This window comes from Oryzias melastigma, linkage group LG5, assembly GCF_002922805.2.
Source record: "Oryzias melastigma strain HK-1 linkage group LG5, ASM292280v2, whole genome shotgun sequence".
Classification (NCBI taxonomy): Eukaryota; Metazoa; Chordata; class Actinopteri; order Beloniformes; family Adrianichthyidae; genus Oryzias; species Oryzias melastigma.
Genome location: NC_050516.1, coordinates 17,172,172 through 17,193,134, shown reverse-complemented (window position 1 = coordinate 17,193,134; position 20,963 = coordinate 17,172,172). Strand labels below are relative to the sequence as shown.

Genomic DNA, 20,963 nt, shown 5'->3' with positions numbered 1-20,963 from the left:
CATGTTTTAGACACATGTTTAATACTTGTAAATTGAACAACCCCACTTTTCCCCTTTTTTCAGTGAAGAAGATAAACGGAGATGAATCATTTTCGCCGATGGGGGGATGATAAGACTAATGGATTTGGCCTTAAAGTGCCGCTCACGGTATTTCCAAATCAGACATTGCCGGTGTCACTGGATAGACTGGAGCCGTTTGTGGAAATGATTTGTTTTCTGTCATTTTGTAACGAAACTGGCTTCCTTTTTTTATAACAGTCACTGGGTCAGATTTTAACACATTGCATTAGCAAATGAGGGTAGATATGATAATGAGGGAACGGATTACAGCAGAGAACACAGGCGCTGGGTGAAAGATTGTGGTGGATGGACAGTGCAAAGTGATGCCACAGCTTACAAGGCTTTAGCAGACCTGATGAGCATGGATGCTGGAGTTAAGGTGGAGCTGTGTGACGGCAGGCCAGCATGATGGCAGCAGCAGCTGAGATCTGAGGCCTTTAGAGTGTCTTTATCTGTCAGGAGTGGGTGACCGCTTGAATTTAATTAGCAGGTGACTCATGCTTGTAGTCTGAGATTCCTGGGGCCGCTATTGGTCCACGTTGGAAGCATATAGAAGGCATCTAGTGGGCTTTTTTCATCCCCTAAAAGTGATCAGTTAGGAGAATAAACCTCTTGAGTTGTAACACGTTTTACTAAAGACAGGCAGAAATCTATGTTTTGAAGCTTATTACAGTCCCAAGAACGAATACAATGAGTGAGCCAATCAAAGTGAGGAGAGGGGGGCACATCACCGGGATGAGTCACGTCTTTGGTGTGGTGTTCTGCAGTGCTTAATGCACACAGAGCGAAAGAGCAGCACAGCGCCTTTTTTTAGTCATAGCTGTCTCCAGCTCTGATTCACACTCCTCCTAAGGCATGCATCCACCCTGCTGGCTTTCTCTCACTCCACCCAAAACAAATGTGATCCACCCCCCCCCCCTCGCCCTGTATTGTTAGATTTAAAGATGGATTTCTAAAACAGTGTTACAGCCATAGTGTAATCCATTGCGGTAAAACTTGAGTTGAAGCACAGCATGATGGGGATCTTTGGGGGTACATTATTGAGAAGAGCTGTTGTACTCAATAATATAAAAGTCTGAATTATTTTGACCTTCTAGTAACAATCTGCCTGTAAGTAGTCGTAGAGAGGAAGTGGACTCGAACCATGACAAAAGCGGAGCTGACAGTTTGGTAATGAATTGCTGTAAAGGTCAGTGGAAGAGTCGGAAGGCTGGAAGACTCCACCTGGGCTGACTCGCTGTGTGATATGATCTCGGCGGCCTGTTTGGACTGCATTGTCAGAGCTGATCAGAGACGTTTACTATTTTTGTCCTTTTCTCTTCAGCAAGACACGCGGACGTCTTCCTCGCTGCCAAAGCTGGACCTCCATGTGATCCCCGTGTGGCAGAAAGGCATCACGGGGAAAGGAGTGGTCATCACAGTTCTGGACGACGGGCTGGAGTGGAACCACACAGACATCTACTCCAACTACGTAAGACACCGTTTCCATGGAAACAGCCTCCGTCGTCTGGGCCTGCGGTTGCCATAGAAACGCAGCTGGCGACACCTTACAAGACGATTTATAAAGCTCGTAATAAATCTGCAATATGATAATCCCGCCTGTCTCCAAGGGGCTTCCTGGTTTTTAATCACTACAACCAAATAATTGATGGTGCGATGAATGGCTGGATTCAGCCGGCTAATTTAGAAAATATTTGTCATTCCCCTAACAATGTTTTGAAGTCTGAAAGGGGAAGCAGATAATTACAAGATGGACGGCTGAAAGAGGCTTCATTTCAGCCCAGTTGCTCTTGTTTAGAGGACTCTGAAAGCCTTGTTTGTGCAGTGGTTTCAAATGTACTGCAGCCATAAGAAGGCAAATACCATCGCCTCAGCAGAGAGAAAAGGGAAAATGAAAAGAGAACTGAATGTGTGTTTGGAACTCTATGGAAATGAATGCTGATAAACCTAAGAATACAATCAAGACAAGAATACAGTAAAACACAAGCAAGCAAATAAGTCAGTAAAAATCTGATTCAGCATCCCTATTCAGACTTTGTTGCAATCAATTTTATAACATTGTAATTAAAAACATTTTTTAAAAAGAGGATATGCATAGCAAACTAAACCTGACAAACTTTTTTAACCGATTTACTCAAAAACAGCTCTGAAAAATTTAAACATTTTCCATTGAAAGCTGCTAAAAATTGCTGCTTCACTACACAACTGAACTCCTACCTGTAGTCTGAATATGCAGTCACTTGATCCATGTGTCATCATCAGTCATATGCGTCACCATGACAACAGCCTTGACATATCTGAGGCTTTGTCGCTCCTGGCCTCTGACGTTACCACTGCCTTTTAAAATGATTTGTCTTTATGTTTCCCAAAGGATGCAGCCGCCAGCTACGATTTCAACGACAACGATCCGGATCCGTTTCCCAGATACGACTCCACCAACGAAAACAAGTATGTCAAGCAAGAACACAGAAGAACTTCTCTGTTATACTAAAACAAACCAAAAAAAATGCCAATAATTTTTGAATGAATATTTTACTGGATTCACTCTATGAAATATATTGTAAAAAAACTCCTGAAAAACAAAAACTTAGGAAATAGTGTGACACATCAATTATAGCATTATATATCTAAAATAATAAGGATTAAGGAGTTAGAGTTGAATATGTCCTTCCTTCCTTTACAGACATGGAACGAGGTGTGCAGGAGAGATAGCAATGCAGGCGGACAACAACAAATGTGGAGTTGGAGTGGCTTACAACTCAAAAGTTGGAGGTAAATATTTTGCTTTTGTCTAAATAGATCATAACTATTTTAACATTTATTTATTTATTGTTTCCATGTGGAGTCTCCTGGAGCAGCTCTGACTTCATGCACTCTGTGCTGGAAAGATTTGTAGTTTAGTGAGGAAACATTAGGTTTTTAGATCTTGGTTGTCAGCATCATAGTTCAAAAAATGTTGTGAAACTGAAATTGAGTTGTCACTGAACTCAGTTTTTCAAAAATGTTGACTTGAAAAGCTTAGAAGTCCTGAAAACTCTAAAGGTGTTTTTATGGAGTTTAACTTAACTGCAATAACTGAGTCTCAAGAAAGTAAAAATAACCTCCTTTCAAGAAAAACGGTCTTATTTAAGAATCATACTCTTATTTATAAAGTTTTTTTTCAACGGCAAAATAATCTTAGTTTGAGAAAATAGGTCTGGGTGACTAGAATATATATATATTTTTTAATAGAATTGTTTGTGTAAGACCATTTTTCTTATCCCAATGTCCAATTATTTGCTTAGTGAAAGAAAATATTTTTAATTTTGGAAATTTTTGACTCATTTCTAGGGAGCCTGTTTTTGCAATGCTTGGATTACTTCAACTTTTGATCTTTTTTGTAAATCATTTTTCATGCATTTGCTGTTTGATTATTTTCTGTATCTACATATTTAACTCAACATTTGGAGTTTTACAGATCAGGTACCTAATGTTTTAGGTAATTAGAGAATAAATCCGTTTATGTATTAGAGTGGAGAATTACTGATGGTCAAATAATTTAAAATGAGTTCACAGATATTCTTAGGGTTTCTTTTAAAAAGTTGATTAACTTTAAGTCACAAAAACTGCTCTTTATTGCAGCTGAATTTAAACAAACATGATTTAAGGGGATTTTTTTTTACTGTTTTTAAACTTAAACTTGTAGTGTATCCCACCTCTTGATCACCATCTAAATGTTCCAAAATCCTCTGCTCAGGAATCCGGATGCTGGACGGGATTGTGACCGATGCCATTGAAGCCAGCTCCATCGGATTCAATCCAAACCACGTGGACATCTACAGTGCCAGCTGGGGACCCAACGATGATGGCAAGACGGTGGAGGGCCCTGGTCGCCTGGCCCAAAAGGCTTTTGAATATGGAATCCAAAAGGTAAATCAGCATTTTGTCATGTTAGGTTCTTATCCTCTCCCAATGGGAAGAAGTGAAGACAGAGGCAGTAAAGATAGGAAACAAAGCAGGATTAAAACACAAACAATGTGGACTATTCTGTTTATTGCTGAATATAAATATTCTTATGTGAAAATAAGTAGCCAACACAGAATTCTTTACAATATGAAAAATAAAAAGGAATTTTATCTCTTGTATATTGTGCATTAAATGAAAAAAATGTTTGAATCATCTAAATGGGCTAATGGAACATATCCTGTCTCGGTGGTGCCCCCTGTAGGGCCGAGGTGGAAAAGGCTCCATTTTTGTTTGGGCGTCAGGTAACGGTGGGCGCCAGGGGGACAACTGTGACTGCGATGGCTACACAGACAGCATCTACACCATCTCCATCAGCAGTGCCTCCCAGCAGGGCCTGTCTCCATGGTACGCAGAGAAGTGCTCCTCCACTTTGGCTACAGCATACAGCAGCGGAGACTACACCGACCAGAGAATCGTATGTGCAAACCCGTGTTTATGTGAGCTTTTATTTCTGTTTGCATGCCACCTCATGGTTTCCCTCTTTTCTTTCAGACTAGTGCTGATCTGCACAACGAGTGCACTCAGACTCACACTGGAACATCGGCCTCTGCTCCTCTGGCTGCTGGAATATTTGCTCTGGCGCTGGAACAAAAGTATGCACCTGTAAAAATGTTCTAGTTAGAAAGATCGACCAGCTTATTGGGTTTGTATTGCTCATCAAAAATCCTCTACCCTGTGTGTCTCCCAGTCCCAATCTTACCTGGCGAGATCTGCAGCACATCGTCGTCTGGACATCAGAGTTCGATCCTTTGGCCAACAACCCCGGCTGGAAGAGGAATGGAGCAGGACTGATGGTCAACAGCCGCTTTGGTTTTGGACTTCTTAATGCCAAAGCGCTGGTGGACCTCGCAGACCCGGCCACCTGGAAGCATGTTCCAGAAAAGAAGATATGCATCGTAAGGGATGATTCTTTTCAGCCAAGGTATGGAAAATGTGTGCATTTTTTTGCTTTTTCTTGATGAATGACAAATAAAAGATACATTATATGGTGGATTTGCAAGACTGTCTATTTCCATACTTAGATTGTCTTTATTGTTGCAGTTTTTTGGGGGTACCTTGGTAATCATAACATGTCCAGATGTAAAAACTGCAGCCTTTTCCCCAAAAAACACTTTAATGTTCCACGCAGTTTGAAAGTTTCAAGTTTCAAAACTCAAATTAGAAGATCATCTACTCTTTTTTTGCTCCTTAAGTCTTGATTCTGTAGTTTACTTTGGATTATTCGACTCAATGGCATCAACACCCACTTTGCCCATTACCTTGCTACATCCCTGTTTAATCCCAAGGATTTGGCTCTATATTTCCGTTAGTGCTCAGAGGTCCACAACCCCCCTCCAGCTTTATGCCAGCTTGAAAATCCCTTCATTCATGTCTGGAAGAGATGAGGATTAGCTGTTTTGCAAATGAATGACCAAATGTTTCCAAATCTGGACGTGCATTCTGTGTTTGTGATTGTCATTGAACAAACCGGGTGGCAGCCTGTTATACAAGGAGGGCGGCATCATGTGTTCTGCCCATCTATCATTCTGCGATGATGGTGCTCATGTGACCCACTTTCTGTTGTTTCCAAGAAGATGTTTGTGACACTTTTACTGCTATTTTAATGGATCCCACAGGGATCTGAAAGCAGCAGGGGAGATCACCATAGAGATTCCAACCAAAGCTTGTGCGGGCCAGGAGAACGCTGTCCGCTCACTGGAACATGTACAAGTAGAAGCCAGCATCGAATACACCAGGAGAGGAGACCTGCACATCACACTCACCTCCCCAGCTGGTGAGAAACCTGCCATGAGAACACGCAATGCTCAGACATGTGAGGATTTTAGGTGGTAAATGGATTCATCCCATCTGGGTTCTTCCCTCAGGCACCACAACAGTGCTTCTGGCAGAGCGGGAAAGAGACACATCATCCAACGGCTTCAGAAACTGGGACTTCATGTCGGTTCACACGTGGGGTGAAGATCCTGCTGGAACGTGGACTCTAAAAATCACAGACACTGTGAGTTTTTATTCCTCTAAAGTTCCTCTAAAAAGTCCCACTCCGATCATCCATCGATCTATTTTAAAAGCATTCCCTGTGGACTTTTAATTATGATTATGTTAAGCAGGAGTTCACTCAAAATTCACCTCGAGGTCGTGGGTGGGACTGTTGGCATGGAGTAAGCCCGCCCCTACTTCCCAACATCCTGTTTACACTCTTTCCCACTAGCCTACAGTCCCTTACAACCCCAAACGAACATTAGCGGTGCATAAAAATAAATGGCGAGGAATATTGAAGCTTTTCAGTTTTTAGCCAGATGCCACGTCAGACAAGGAAAACGAAGACATATATGGATCTAGTCGTCTACATGCATCAGAATGGAGCGGAGAAGGGAGCATGTGGCTTGTCGACGAGCTTTCAATGGCATTTTTCATCTTCTCCTAAATCACAAGTGACAAATATTTAATGAATAAAGAAATAAAACAAATTTACAATCTTTGAACATCTAAAAAAAAAAACTATTCTAATAGTTCATGGAGTGGATTATTGGACACATACGAACGCACTGTTTTTAAAGTCAGGTTTATTAAAACTAGGGGAACTACTAAAACTTAAAACAGCGCTCATTATGTTTAAAGCTAGAATCAAAATACTTCCAGTAAACGTACAACAAATGTTCAAGGACAGAGACGGAGGTTACGATTTAAGAAAACAGCTGAACTTCAAGAAGCAATGCATTCATACTACAAAAAATAAAAATGTGCCAATCAGTTTGTGGTGTGGATTTATTATGAAGGTTTTTTTTTTTTTTTAAAAAAAGCAAAAGTATACATTTATTGAGAAAAACCAGACAAGATATCACTTTTAAATCTTTACAAGGCCTGAAATGATCAATATAAACAAATGCGCAAATGTCTTTTGTGCATAGGTGTTTTACAGAAGATAATTTGAAGTGTTTTTGAGAAAGAACAACTGCAAAGAACTGTAAATAGAAATATGTAACATAAGGTGTTTTAAAAAGGGGTGGGACCACACAAGACTTTTCTTCTACACACTCCTTTTAAGTACATCATTTTGTTAAACTTGTAAAAAAAACATTAACTCTCATTTTGTGTTTGTGTTTGATACAAAAGAAATTGAAGTTTTAATCTTAATTTTCTTTGTATGTGGGCCCAATCATTAGAAAAATGGCTTAAGAAAATGTTAAAAACACTATTTTCGATCGGAGTGGGTCTTAAAAAGCAATTTATCATGTGAGGTTTCTGTAAAAAACACAGAGAAACAAACACTTGAAGTATAAAAAGCAAAAAATATATGTTTGAACCATTGTAAAAATTCAAAGTAAGTGCAAAATTAGATCAGTGCAATATTTCTTAAGATGAAATCTTTTAAATTGTCGTTTTCAGTCAGGCCGCATGGAGAACAAGGGGCGTATCTTGAACTGGAAGTTGATTCTTCACGGAACATCAGAGAAACCAGAACACATGAAGAAACCTCGAGTCTACATTCCCTACAACGCTGTGCAGAATGACCGCCGTGGCGTGGAACATATGGATGACATGATGGAGGTGAGCAAGAAAAAAGTTGCCAGCTGAGATTTAAAAAAAAAATTTAATTTTCTAGAAAACTGAAATTCTGTCAATATCAGAGCGCATCAGTTTCAATTTCTCATCTTTCATGAAATATTAACACATGTTTTTATGTCTGGTTCTACAGGAGCCCACACAGGCCCATCCACCTCAGAAAACTGAAGTCCAAATTCCAGAGAAGGAGCCCCAAGAGCCCTCAAACTCCTCTTACTCCCCCTCCCTTGCGCTGCTGCGTCTCCTGCAGACAGCCTTCAGCCGGCAGCCCATGGTTCTGCAGCAGCGTCAGGCTGCTTCAAGGTCCTCCTCCAGTTGGAGAAACCAGCAGCCCAGCCAGAGCCTCGGCCTTCCAGCTGCAAGACTCCCAGCAAAAAATCTGTTCCAAGCTCTGGACTTGATCAATAAGTACCAGGGTGCCGGGGACAACATGTACAGTGACTACAGCGACGGCTTCTACAACACCAAGCCGTACAGACACAGGGATGATCGACTGCTGCAGGCGCTGTTCCAGATGCTGGATGATGATCAGAAGTGAGAGCCAGGAGGTGCAGAGAGGGGCGAAAACGACAAGAGAAAGGCGGGAAAAAAGTCCAAAATGGTTCCAGCTTGAGAGCAGAAGAATAGGCAGAGGAAGATAAAGAAAAGACATGGTCATGACTGGTCCTGGAAGAGTGGGAGAGAGGACGAGAAACACCCAAAATGCTGCATATCTAATTTATTTGCCAATCACTATGTGTTAACTGATTTTTATTTTTGTTTAATCATTTGACCCTGCACAATTTCCTTATGTAATTTAAAATAGAGTTATTTAGATTCCTTCTGATGTAAAATATATATATATGTGGTGAATACAAAAGCATTTAACCAAAAGAAAAGGGAGTTATTGTGGCCTTGTCTCTTTCTTTTCTGCTTGCTCAAGCTTGACATTCTTAAATGATTGGTTTTGTAAAGTATCTATGGCTATATATCTTTCAGAGACTTTAAATGATATTGATCTTCAGTATAGATCCCATTGTGTCATTCGTTTTTTCACTACAACAGTATGAGTATTTATTCAGCATAAATTTCCAAATAACTGAAGTCTCTGATACAGGAAAAGATAAATAAATTGATCATTTAAATCAAATTCTTTTTCAAGATACATCTTCTCAGGGGGTAAGCAAAGCTGAAAAGAGTAACTGTGCTCTTCAATCTGTTCAGAAAAAAATATATTCAGAATGTAAAACTATTTTCTATAGTTCCATATGAGACTTATAGTAAAATTAAGTAAATGTTAAAAAAAACATCAAAACAAAAAGACTGCCAAAATAAGAGATTTGCTTCCTGGTGCATTTCTTTCATTTTGTATAAGTGCAATGCTGCATAATAGAAAATATTTTTCTAAGGATCCAATATAGCTTGTGAATTATTTTACATAGTGAACCTTTTTAATTGTTTTATTTGACATATACTTGCTGCAAGAAAATGTAGTTAATTCCACATGTCAATAATAATTGCTGTCAAAAAGTTTATTTTCAGTAAAGCTGTTGTCAAAATGTCTGCATCTTCACAGTGGACATTTGTAGCTGATTATTTTTTCTATTTTTAGCACATTTGGTGGTAATACAATAAATCTGTAGCTCACCTCAAGCTCTGTAGAATAGAGGCTTAGCACAGCCAAGCACATTCATGTTGAACGCTGTCATCAAAGCTGTAACAAGTGCGCAAATATTCATCCCCAAGTGGTGCAGATCAACGTATGTGTAGTAATTTAAGTGTTTGTGACATGAAATGCTGTGAAACCTCAGTGCAGAGTCTCTATTCTCTGGCTTGGAAATGCCTGTCTTCTCTGCCAAAACAAGTGACAGGAAAGAGGATGTTAAAAAAAAGCCTTTCCAAGCTCCCTGTAATGTAACCAATCTCTAAGCTTACCTGTTTCATTTTTTTTAATTTAAAGTTGTTTTACACAGACAAATATGACGTATTTTGTTGCAAATTCTGTATGGATGTATAACAAAAAATATCAGATTTATCCAAATAAAATGCAAAGTGACAGATTGGTGGTTCTCTTGCAGTAGACTGCAATTCTCATCACATAGAACAAAAAATAAAATTATTTAAAAGAAAAATATTACTACAATTAGACCCACAGGGATAACTGAAGTATAACTTCAACCATCTATATAACTTTAAAATCTAGTTTATTCCTGTTTGGAGTCATGGGGAGGGTGGGATACAGTCTGTTACAGGGCAACAACCAAGCACAAACTCACACCTGATGATCAAATTAGAGTCACTGTTACCCTATGAGGTCTTTTTTTGGACAATGGAAGGAAGCTGGAGTGCCTGGAGACAAACACACACAGGCATCAGAAGAATATGCAGACTCCAGAAGGGACTCAACTGGGGTTTGAACCTGTGAGATGAGAGCACTAACCACTACACCACCATTCACCCCCAAGTGTTTTCAATAGAATTCAAGTACATGAAAAAGCTGGTATAGATGATGATTTGATGGCATGCAAAATCCCTGTGTCAGGTTCAAGTCAGCGTTTTGAATATCGTTTACTTTGATAGATTTGGAATAATTTTGGAACATTGACTAGATGCACAGATAGAATGAAGTCCATCCACCTACCCACTGATCCATCTTCCATACCCTCTTAATCACTTTTGGGGTTGTGGGGTTGCTTCAGTCAATCTTAGCCTGGAACAAAATCCAAAACTAGCAAATTCAGCTTCAATAACTATATGGTCATTGCTCAGTTGACTGCATGCAGGACATGCGGATGGGTAACCGGGGTTCGTCTCCCTAGGGGTGCAATGAACTTAACCCTGTGAGGGTCTTGGGCAAGACTCTACAGGCGTTTGCCTACCTATGTACCCACAAGGGGGTCCAGATCTGAGTCTGGGTCGGGTTCCTAGCCAGGATCAAATACAGGGTTGTGTCAGGATCCAGCATAAAACTCTACCAAAGCAAAATATGTGGGACTTGTCCAGTGTAGATAAAGGGTATAGATCATACAGATAAATCTGTTCAGGGAAAGGTAAAATCTTCAATGCATAAGACAACGCCATTTTCCATTTTACTTGATTTTTTTTTTTGATTGGGCTAAAAATAAAGAGAAAAAATGTAAAACTCTAAATATGTTTCTTCACTTGGGTGCCCACGGTGCAGTGATAGGGCGGTCAACTCCTGAGCAGAAAATTGCAGGTTCCATTCCCGCCAAGCCCGTCCATGTGTCGAAGTGTCCTTGGACAAGACACTGAACACCAAGTTGCCTCTGGTGGAAGGTTGGCGCCAGTGTTTGGCATCAGTGCGTGAATGGGTCTGTGACTGTAAAGCGCTTTGGGCCTTTGAGGAAGGTAGAAAAGCGTTAAACAAGTATACGCCATTTGGCAGTTTATTTTCTCTCCTGTGTATTCCAATGTGATGTTTTACAGCTAGACGTATCTTACGAGACTTTAAAGTTCTGTTACTGGTCATGTGGATCCACTCTTTTGTCAGACCTGCATTTAGCTTCTATGCTCCCCAGATCTGGAACAGACTTCCAGAAAGCCTTAGATCAGCTGAAACACTCAGTGTATTTAAATCCAGGGTAAAGACTCACCTGTTCTCAGCTGCATTTGACTAGTATGTATTCAAAAATGTACATCTGCGCTGTTTATCTGTGCTCGTTTTAACTTAAGTTCTTTTTACTTTCTTTTATTCTTATTTCAATGATCACACCATTACTATTTATCTTGATTCTTTCAATGTTTTATGTAAAGCACTTTGAATTATCTCTGTCCATGAAATGTGCTATACAAATAAACCTGCCTTGCCTTGTTGAAATGTTAAATTATTTGTCAGATTCTTTTTTTATTTCAGTCATTAATGCATTTTTTTTTTTAGTTTTGAGACATTGCTACTGTATTAACACATGAAGACTGGACTATAATTTTACCTAAAGTTTCAGACAGTTTTTAGTTTGAAAAGTCTTCATTTGATTCATTTTGGACTTCAAAATCTAAAATTTGTTCTAAAATTGACAACATTTTTTTAATTACAAAAAATAAAACACACTTTTTTTCCTATCACTGTTATAAATTTGGGCATTTAATTTTGAAATTAGTTCTGGTGGTATTTATTTTAAAGTGGCATAAATGACTTCATAATCTGCATTTTTTTCTATAATTTGCTGGAAAAAAATCTTTAAAGCAATAATAGTTTTCAAGCTCTTATTTAGAAAAATATGCCATCGACTTTATAATTTAATCAAAGAACAGTAATACTGGAGCTAAAGCAACGGTGTTAAAGGGTTAAAAACATATATATTTTTCAGTGTATCACCTATCATCACTTTTCTTGCACCCAAGAATAAATTATTCCTTCTCAAATGCAGGATTTCCACTTCTGATTGAACACCTCCCCCCTGTGGACAATACAGGTGCAGCACTGGAAGAAGAGTTTTAAAGAGGAATCTGCTTTTGCTTTATTTTCTTTCTTTTTTAATGTTTTTAAGCCATTCTAATTGTTAAGTTATGATATGTTTTAAACAAATGATTCAGCAAGATCAATTCTATCCCAAATTTTAATGAAACAGATTTCAGATTTTCATGAATTCAGGGATGTTTCTTCCTCTTCACTCCTCCTCACAAACCCCCCGTTCACCGTCACACATCTGGCTTCTTTGAGAGGATGTTCCAACCTTGTACTGCCAAAGTCTGAGGCGGAATGTGAAAAGGGGGAGTGGGAGAAAGAATCGTGAGGGTGAGGGAGTGGAAAACAAGACCAAAACACAACGAAAGGAGAGAAAGAACCCCTCTGCAAGAAGGATCAAACAGTGGCTGAACACTGAAAAACAGTGACTGCAACAACCAACTCCCAGGAAGAAAGAATGAGCTAAAAATATCAGCTAAACAACGGAAAGAACAGATATTATTCTGGAAAGTTTTCCTTGTTGATGCAGCAGTCAGTCGAAGCATGGCACTGTGTCCATTCTGCAAGCCGCCTTCAGGTCAGTACTATTTCTATGGTATTCTGTTCTTCCTCTATCATATTTCCCAGAATGTTTTATGATTATTTAAACTATGTAAAGGTTATTTATCTGTTTATTTAGAAATTAGGGAAATAATCTACTTCATATCTTCAACACTGCATTCCCGAGAAGATTTGCTTTCACATCTTATCCTTTTCATCCTTCACTGTTTTAGCTTTAAAGACCTCCTCCAATGAAAATAGTGTTTAGGGTGTTGTTCTAGTAGTGTTTACTCATGATGGAGGACATATATATTAAAATTTGATTATATTTCTTTATTCTAGATTGTAGTTTTTAAGTACAATCTCCAGTCAGTAGCCACATGCTAACCTGCTTCGCTCCATTCTGATGCATTCACTTGCAGACATATATCCATGTACGTCTCAGTGCTCCTTGTCTGAGCTGCCATCTGGCTCAATACTGCTCGCCATTTTTGTTACACAGCTAACGTGTGGTTGGGGTTATGAGGGGCTGTAAGCTAGAGGGAGAGGGTGTAAATAAAGGGATGATGGGAAATAAGTGCAGGTTTAGTTCCCATCAACAGTCCCGCCCACAATTTCAGATGAACTGTTTGTCGCTCTGCAGAAAGTAAATTAAAAGACCACTGGGAACGCTTTTACAATAAATCAAAAGATGATTGGAGTGGGACTTTAAAGGAAAGTTGAGTGAAATAACTAAAAACATATATGTAACTTCAAGTTAAATCGTATCAGTAGTAAAGCTACCATTGTCTGGAGCTACCTCTCATCAAATACACATTCTTATCTGTTATTGATATTAATGAAGGTTGAGTTGTACACTTCAAACTTGTGTCTGCTTGTTGTGCTTTTATTAATGCCTGCATTTGCATGTTTGTCCTCCTAACAGGACCAGTGAAAATAGCCAGAGTTCAAATCCTTCTGGGATGTTTTCTTCTTTTTCTTATCATCTGTAAGTATACAGCTGAATGTTTTAGTTCAAACACTTTGTGTCAGGACACTGCATGATGAAGGAAAATGCTCACAGAACTTTTTTTGCACACATGTAAAGAATACTCTCAGAACTAGTTCTTTAATCTTCTTACATGGATAACCACAGATTATCACAGGTATTGTAACTATTGTTACTCTGGACTATGAATTAATTATGTTTTGTCTTTTCAGACTTCCTCAATGCATATAAAATTTCTGGCACGTTTAAGTCTTTGGAAAAGGAAAAACTAAGGATAGTTAAAGATGTGACTGGAATCAAAGCCGCAGAACCACAAACTCCTCTAGTGACACCATGGGGGGCCCCCTTAGTGTGGGGTGACATCCATAAATCCTCCTGGAGAAGGGACAAACTCATGGAAAAAGGGATCCACATTGGCCTTTTGGTGCTGGTGGTGGGAACCTATGCCCAGTTTGTGCACCGTTTCCTCACTTCAGCCGAAACCTACTTTCTTCCAGATCAGATTGTGACATATTATATTCTCACGGACAATCCCCGCTCCCTGGACCCTGCCATCGAGCTGGGGCCCGAGCGACAGATACAGGTGATTCCGGTTGCTGAGGTGCCTGGGTGGGACAGGTTATATCATCGCAGGATGGCTCTTGTGGCCGACGTCATCAGGAACAAGGTTCGCAGTGAGATCGAATACATCTTCTGTGCTGATGTTGATCAAGTGTTTGTTGGCCCAGTGGGGGAGGAAATCCTCGGAGACCTGGTGGCTACACTACACCCAGAACTCTTTGAGATGCCTCGAAGTTCATTCCCCTACGAGGCCACTGAGGAATCGTCTGCTTTTGTCGAGGAGAACGAAGGGGACTACTACTACACATCTGAGCTGTGCGGTGGGTCGGTTTCCGAGGTGTACAAACTGGCTCAGACCTGCTCTTTGCTCATTCTTCAGGACAGTGCAAACAAAGTAACAGCCAGAGGCCTGGAGGAAAGCTACCTGAACCGTTATCTGATCGACCACAGGCCAACCCGTGTGCTGTCCCCAGAGTACAGCTGGTGGGACTCGGCTCTCGCTGCCCATGTTCCTCATCAGAGACTAATATCTATAGGGCGACAGTGTGAGGCTTATGACATGCAGAAGAGAGAGCAACACAAATGCTAAGCAAATAAACAAACGCAGCTGGAGAGGCGTTCACCAGTAAATCATTGGCGATGGAGAGATGGAGAGACAAGATAGTAAAGATCTTGATGACATTCACAGCTCTCATTTAAGTGCAACCTCACAAAAGGCAACCTCGACAGTGAATTAAAGATCGTTTGCAGTTGGCGGCACCTTTGTGTGTCTGGAGGCTCTCCACGGCCTGTCTCTTTAAACAAAGCACCGTCCTCTCCATTAATGTCAGCCTCAGAGATATTGTCCCAGCAGCTTTGTGGTCAGCAGCGATAAGAGTAAACAGTGTAAGTGCACACTCTCCTCACAGTGACCAATCATTAACTAGAAGAGTTGCTATTTCAAGGTCTTTAAAGACCAGGTGGGTGAAAGCAGAAGCAACATCATGTCGTCTGTGTCTGCCAGCTCTCAACTGCCCCTGAAATTAAACAAAAATCCTATAAAACGTGTGTCAAGCTGGAATAAAATGTAAAGTCAGTTTAGTTGACTGTGGTTGTTTCTGTCTCCCTCCTTCTCTCACAATCAACCATTGCTTTCTCCTCCGGGTCCGCTTGTGTTTTTATGGGAGGGTTAAACAGGAGCAGATGTTTTTTTTCTCACTGCCAACAAATTCAGCTCTGAGAGCCAAATCGCCACGTGGAGTGAGGCTGAAGCCGAGCTGCCAAAAATCCTGTGAATTTCTGCTTCTGGAGACTCTGTGTCAGTCTCTCTGTGTACTCACAAGCCTTATTCAAATTTAAACCGAACTGCTCGGTGAAGTGGAAGTTTCTGTCTCAGAACAGGTTGCTTTCAGAAACCAGCAAAGAAATCTACCACAATTAGATCCACATGTGCAAGTCCATTGAAACACACGTCCTGTGTACAGTTACATTTATGACCTGCACTGACAAGTCATGTACTAGTAACAATGAGTAAAATTTAAATCTTAAATGGAGAAATCAGAATTATTTTAGGCATAATAAAGATGAAAATGCATGACTCAGGTGATATATGGAGCAAAAAAAATGTTTGGCAAATATAATCAAAACTGCTCAGGATATCTATTTCAAAAGGTTCTTTTAATTTGGTGCCTTAACTCACTTCACGAGCAGTAAAATCACTCCCCAGTCAAACCCTTTGAGTATCTGGTTGATCAATCCCCTTCGTGGTGCAGAAGTAGAACGGTGGACCTCTGATCCAAATCCACAAATTTGGTCCTCGCCATGCATCGAAGTGCTCTTGGGGCACTGAACCCCACTTTGCTTGTTATAGGCAAGGCCCAGTGTTCGGCATCAGTGTTTAAATGTGTGTGTGCATGGGTGAATGGAACTGTGGCTGTAAAGGTAAAATGCTACAAGTATATGTCATTGCATGAATCTATCACTGCAGTGGCATGGAAACACATAGAAGAAGCAGAAGGATGGAGATCAGACACACTAGCTTTTGTCAAATGAGAGACCTCATCCATCTCTTCCACAAGATTTGGGATAGATTCTGCTAGAGCTTGACGCAGTGAAATTTAACCATTAGAAAAAAAATTAGCCTTAAGTTAAAGTTGGAATTGTGTGAAAGGTTTTTTTGTTTTTTAGACATTTGAAAACTAAAATTAGCTGAACAAGTTTACTTTAACGTGGCATCTCCTATTTGCTTCTAAGAAACCTCAGCTTCAAGGTTGAGAGTTTTCAGTTTTGGAATTGAATCATATTCTCGACTGAATCTTTCTTTGATTAAGCTCCAACTGTTCTCTGTAGGTGAGAAACCGGTTGTACAGCTGTTGTAATGGTTGCAGCTTGAGGTGCTGCATTACCTTGCATAAAAACACAAGAAATAGATTTAAAACCTTTATTTATTTTCAACCTTTTTCATTCTTGCTTCATTTGTACGTAGTTCCTTCCAAAACTTTTATCACATATAGTGCACAAGATCACTAACATGTTACATTTGAACTTGTAAGACCACCGAACACTATCCCAACACAGTCCATTTGAAGTTCTGTGCTTGCACACTGGACAAAACACCACTTCTAAATCATTTTAGTGATCTTTTACAGAGCCTGTGTCCATACCCCTCTGAGACTCTGCCTCTCAATGTCGAAGCATATCATATTATGAATTTCATATTAACTTATTTAGACGCTGAAAATGTTCTCCTAATTGAACTTTTCTAAACATTGCTTTTCACTTAATCAATTTGCTGCTTTTTGAAACCTGCAGGAATTAAGTTTGGAATTAGCTCATGTAGTGGATCAAATAAAAATGTCTCACTTTCCTCTAACTAACTAAAATATTTAAATTATATTTATGCTTTTTAATAAAAAATTTTACACTTTTAGGATATTATAAACTCGCAAATTCTAAGTTAAAAAATTAAATCAGGGGATATCACATTTAGTTTAGACTTATAGGCACTTTTCTACGTCACACATTTAGAGAGCTTGTCTGACTTGTCTTCAATGACATTTTTTAAATGCTTTTAATAAGGTGACTTATGCAAATTATTTGAAAGGGCCCAAACCTGCTCACTTGACTTTAAGTGAAGTGGTCTAGTATTTTTTTTATTTGCCTCCTCTCTTTAAACACGGGTTTTTGTCAGTGCTCTTATGATCATTGTTATGCTAAATTGTAAATTTGTGAGATCAAGGACTAGCTTAGTTCATTGGTTAAATTGGAATTGTCTAACCAAACAATAAGCTCTGTGTTCATCTTCTCATCTTGCTTATTATAGTTTTATCTTAAGGTTTTATGCCAAAGAGCATGTTTTGAGCACACAGAGAGCCTCTTTTAGCCTGATAACCTCAGTGCTCCTCCTCAGCCATCTGTCAGCTGGTTTTTCAAAGTTGAGCATTCTTTTTAACTTGAGCTGTCACAGGTATATGAATCTAGAACAAACAGAGTTAAAATACACAAAAAATAAAATAAAACTTTAACATTAAAACAAAATTGCAAAGACAGCTATTGGAAATGATTAATGGCAACTTTCTGTTGGCCTGTGCAACAATGAATGTTTCTGTTCATGCCACAATGCAAAGTATTTTAAGATTTACTAGGTAAATCCTTACTCTGTGCTGTTGAAAAGTAACCAGCAAAGCCTAAATGCAAAGGCGAAATCCAGAACAATAAAGATGTATATAAAAAAAATCTTTTTAAATTAAAATGCTACATTTTGTACAGAAAAGGTGAATCAAAGTAACACAAAACATGCTTCCTTTTTACTCCTCCTTGGTTGTGTTTTAGGTTAATCCACATAATAGAAACAAAATTAAAAGGAATATGTTTATGTAAAATTCAGAATTTATCAAAAGCATGTTGGAAAGATGAGGATGTTGGAATACAAACCAGCAGATTTATGTGCACTAAACCTTTGGAGCATCTGGATAAAATCCAGCCCTGGATGTTGCTGTAAGGCAAGTTAATGAGATACTGAACCACTTCTGAGCGTGCTTGTTAGCGTCAACTGCAGCCTATGTGCAAGTGGGCCTAAAATTCTTGAAAAATATTTAAGGCTGTGCCTCCTATTCAATAAGATAATTATTTTTACACATATCCATTTTAGACACACAAAAATACCAAAATCGGATCTGACATCACATACCAAGCAGTGAGAAGGGCTTAATTCTCACACTAAACAACTATTTCATAAACATATGGCACCACATGAAAGAGGCAGCTTCTCACACGTCCACCCAGATTTAAAAGATAAAAGACACTCCTTTGAGAGGTGCAATGCCTCTTGAAAAGAAGGAAAGATGGCTTGTAAGAGGAACAAAGCAAATAGCTCATACTGAACTGGAGAAGCCCTTATAAACAAGACCAAACGGCTGAAGGCATCAGGTATCCTTCCTTGTACAATGTAGTCTTGAATTTCCCCTGCAGGTGGTTTTAAACCTCCAACACTTTAAATCCTGCAACTAAAACATGTCACATGTTGACTGAGTAGGTAAACAACGGATGGATGACTGGATATTTACGGGATAGGCTAATGGATTTATGATACAAGGTGTGACTGACCTGACAACAACTTCTGAACCTGAAACTCCCGACCTGTAGCTTAGAAAGCAACAATTAGTGAAATTAGGCATTCTAAGGTGTAACAAACCCAGACGGCTGGCAACAGACAAACATTTGGTGTTCACTGGAGGTCAAAATGATTAAAATACTTTCTTAAAGAACCTTTAAATATTTACAAGGATGATAAGGACTGAGCCATAAGAAGATTTCTGCTGGTAAGCACCTATTGACAAAGTTTACTTTAGGGCAAACAAAAAAATCCAAGTGTTAAAAGCAAATCAGCTGTTTAAAAAGTTAATCACTTGATGTAGAAACACATGCATTTTTATCTCTACTGTAGATTTTAATGTCCACGATTCAGCTCTAAAACTGGAGTCAAGAGTGTTAAATAATAGCTCAAATTGTCCATAAAAGCAGGCAAAATCAAGCAACTGATATTTGCTGACATTAATTGTGTTTCAATAATACACTTGTGTAAATTGTGTAAAAAAAGTTCACACTTTTTTTAAACAAGCCTTTGTCAGGTGACACATAATGGATCTGTAGAAACAAAAAAGCTCTAAAATCAATACGCCACCTCCACCTCAAAGTCTTGATTTAACCATTTGCACTGTAGGAATCTTCCAGAAAAACCAAAACACTTGCAGAATAAACCAGAAGAAAACACAACTTTGGCAGTAATGAAGGCAAGTATTTATATAAACACCACCTACAGAACAGGCAAAAAGATGCTTCACAAGCAAGACATTATAAGAAAAATTATACAATTATTTAAGTTAAAACATTTAACAAGTTGTTAAAAATATATTTTTCTATATTCGTATTAAGGTGCAGTGCCAATGAATACCATCAGTTGAAGAATATTAGGAGTGGTCCAGTTTATCTGGTAAAAAAGTCTTTGATTGACCAATATCAACTTTAATAGATCTGTAAGATAAATAGATTTTTTAATAGATCTGTAAGATAAATAGATTTGACCCTATTATCAGATCCAAATATACAGATTGCTCATATTTTAGGTTGTGGAATTTTTACAAAAGCAAATTACAACTTTTCAATACACTTAATAGTTTTTTTAAAACTACTTTTGACAAAAATTGTAAATAAACTTTTAATTTAATTTGCAAAACGTTTTAAACAACTGACGTGAGTTAAGTATGTGTGACTAGTCAGGGGGATGGGTGTGGTGAAGAGCTATGGTAATCTGCTGGATTCACACAAGCCTTTCCCCACCCTGCCTGGGGCTATTTCACTAATCACCATGGCAAGGGGACTGACACCAGCAGATAGTCCAGCTGACAAGTAATGCACTTGTTTCCATAGTGCTAAGGTCGCTTTAAACGCCTAATTGTTATGATTAGAAACTTTACATTTATTTAGAAGTAGAGGTTAAAAAAATAATCGACTTATTCAATAAATAGATTTCTATTGATGTGTCTGAGCAAAGTTGTTAATCAAACCAACTTATACCATCAAAAAAAGTTTTAAAGTGAAATAAATCAATTACATCAATATTGCAAAATAGCATTTGGATTGAGGCAAGGTAGGTTTATTTTACTATAGCATAAAAATGACCAGTACAGTGGATAAAACACTGATGGCAGCAAAAAAATAAATAAAAATGACCAAGTCATACTTTGAATTTAGCAAAGACGTGACTATACAGTGTGGTATAATGTTCTAACAATGGTTGGTTTGTAATTTTTTGGATGTGCAAAAAACAACATTTGGCTGAACTATATGAAATTCAAATGTGAATAGATTTGCCATTGATTCTGTTTTTACTTGTTTCTTTGTACACATATTTAATTTACACTTCATTATCTTGCAAGAAATACAAGAAATCTGAAAAAAACTTCACCTTCACTGAGCAGTACCAGGTATTTATCTCTGACTCCCACTGGTTGAATGTTTGGCTAAATTGATTTAGATCAGTGAATCAGATCGTTCAAAATGAACCAATATCAAATATGAATCGTATTGTCAACCACAAATCATGTTAATAATTGAATCGTTAAAATTAATTGTTACACCCCTGTTTTTTTTTTTTTTTTAATGTACTGATAGGTTAAATTAGCTAAAATGCATGATTAAAAGCAGATAAATTGTCCTTAATATATTTTAAACTGTTTTCTTCTTATGAGTATACAAAGCAACATACAGGCACTATTAGTAGATTATATATAAAAAAAGATCCATATTTTATCCAGTTTGAAAGTTTTAATTGCAATGAAGTAACAGGTGTCTTTACCATTC

At 38.5% G+C, this 20,963-nt stretch overlaps 2 protein-coding genes across 2 annotated transcripts in view; both read left to right on the top strand.

Moving 5' to 3' along the window:
• Positions 1-9,666, top strand: part of pcsk1 (proprotein convertase subtilisin/kexin type 1) — a 12,047-nt gene extending 2,381 nt beyond the window's left edge. Inside the window, exons 4-14 of the mRNA XM_024270676.2 lie at positions 1,385-1,531; positions 2,432-2,508; positions 2,744-2,832; positions 3,797-3,969; positions 4,268-4,480; positions 4,558-4,658; positions 4,754-4,987; positions 5,682-5,839; positions 5,931-6,064; positions 7,453-7,614; positions 7,763-9,666. Of these exons, the coding sequence (XP_024126444.1) occupies positions 1,385-1,531; positions 2,432-2,508; positions 2,744-2,832; positions 3,797-3,969; positions 4,268-4,480; positions 4,558-4,658; positions 4,754-4,987; positions 5,682-5,839; positions 5,931-6,064; positions 7,453-7,614; positions 7,763-8,167 (1,893 nt within the window). The 3' untranslated portion in view covers positions 8,168-9,666. The remainder of the gene's footprint in view (positions 1-1,384; positions 1,532-2,431; positions 2,509-2,743; positions 2,833-3,796; positions 3,970-4,267; positions 4,481-4,557; positions 4,659-4,753; positions 4,988-5,681; positions 5,840-5,930; positions 6,065-7,452; positions 7,615-7,762) is intronic.
• A 2,588-nt stretch (positions 9,667-12,254) lies between these two features.
• On the top strand, positions 12,255-15,226 carry LOC112145421 (globoside alpha-1,3-N-acetylgalactosaminyltransferase 1). The gene is made up of 3 exons (XM_024270635.2): positions 12,255-12,611; positions 13,500-13,562; positions 13,775-15,226. Exons 1-3 carry the CDS (start codon positions 12,578-12,580, stop codon positions 14,710-14,712), a joined length of 1,035 nt encoding a protein of 344 aa, XP_024126403.1. The 5' UTR covers positions 12,255-12,577; the 3' UTR covers positions 14,713-15,226.
• Positions 15,227-20,963: the final 5,737 nt, after the last annotated feature.

Excerpts from the sequence above, each read along its gene's own strand:
- LOC112145421 (XM_024270635.2), top strand. The coding sequence starts at position 12,578 with ATGGCACTGTGTCCATTCTGCAAGCCGCCTTCAG. Across the intron at positions 12,612-13,499 it reads ATTCTGCAAGCCGCCTTCAG|GACCAGTGAAAATAGCCAGA; the intron begins GTCAGTACTATT and ends TCCTCCTAACAG. Across the intron at positions 13,563-13,774 it reads TCTTCTTTTTCTTATCATCT|ACTTCCTCAATGCATATAAA; the intron begins GTAAGTATACAG and ends TTGTCTTTTCAG.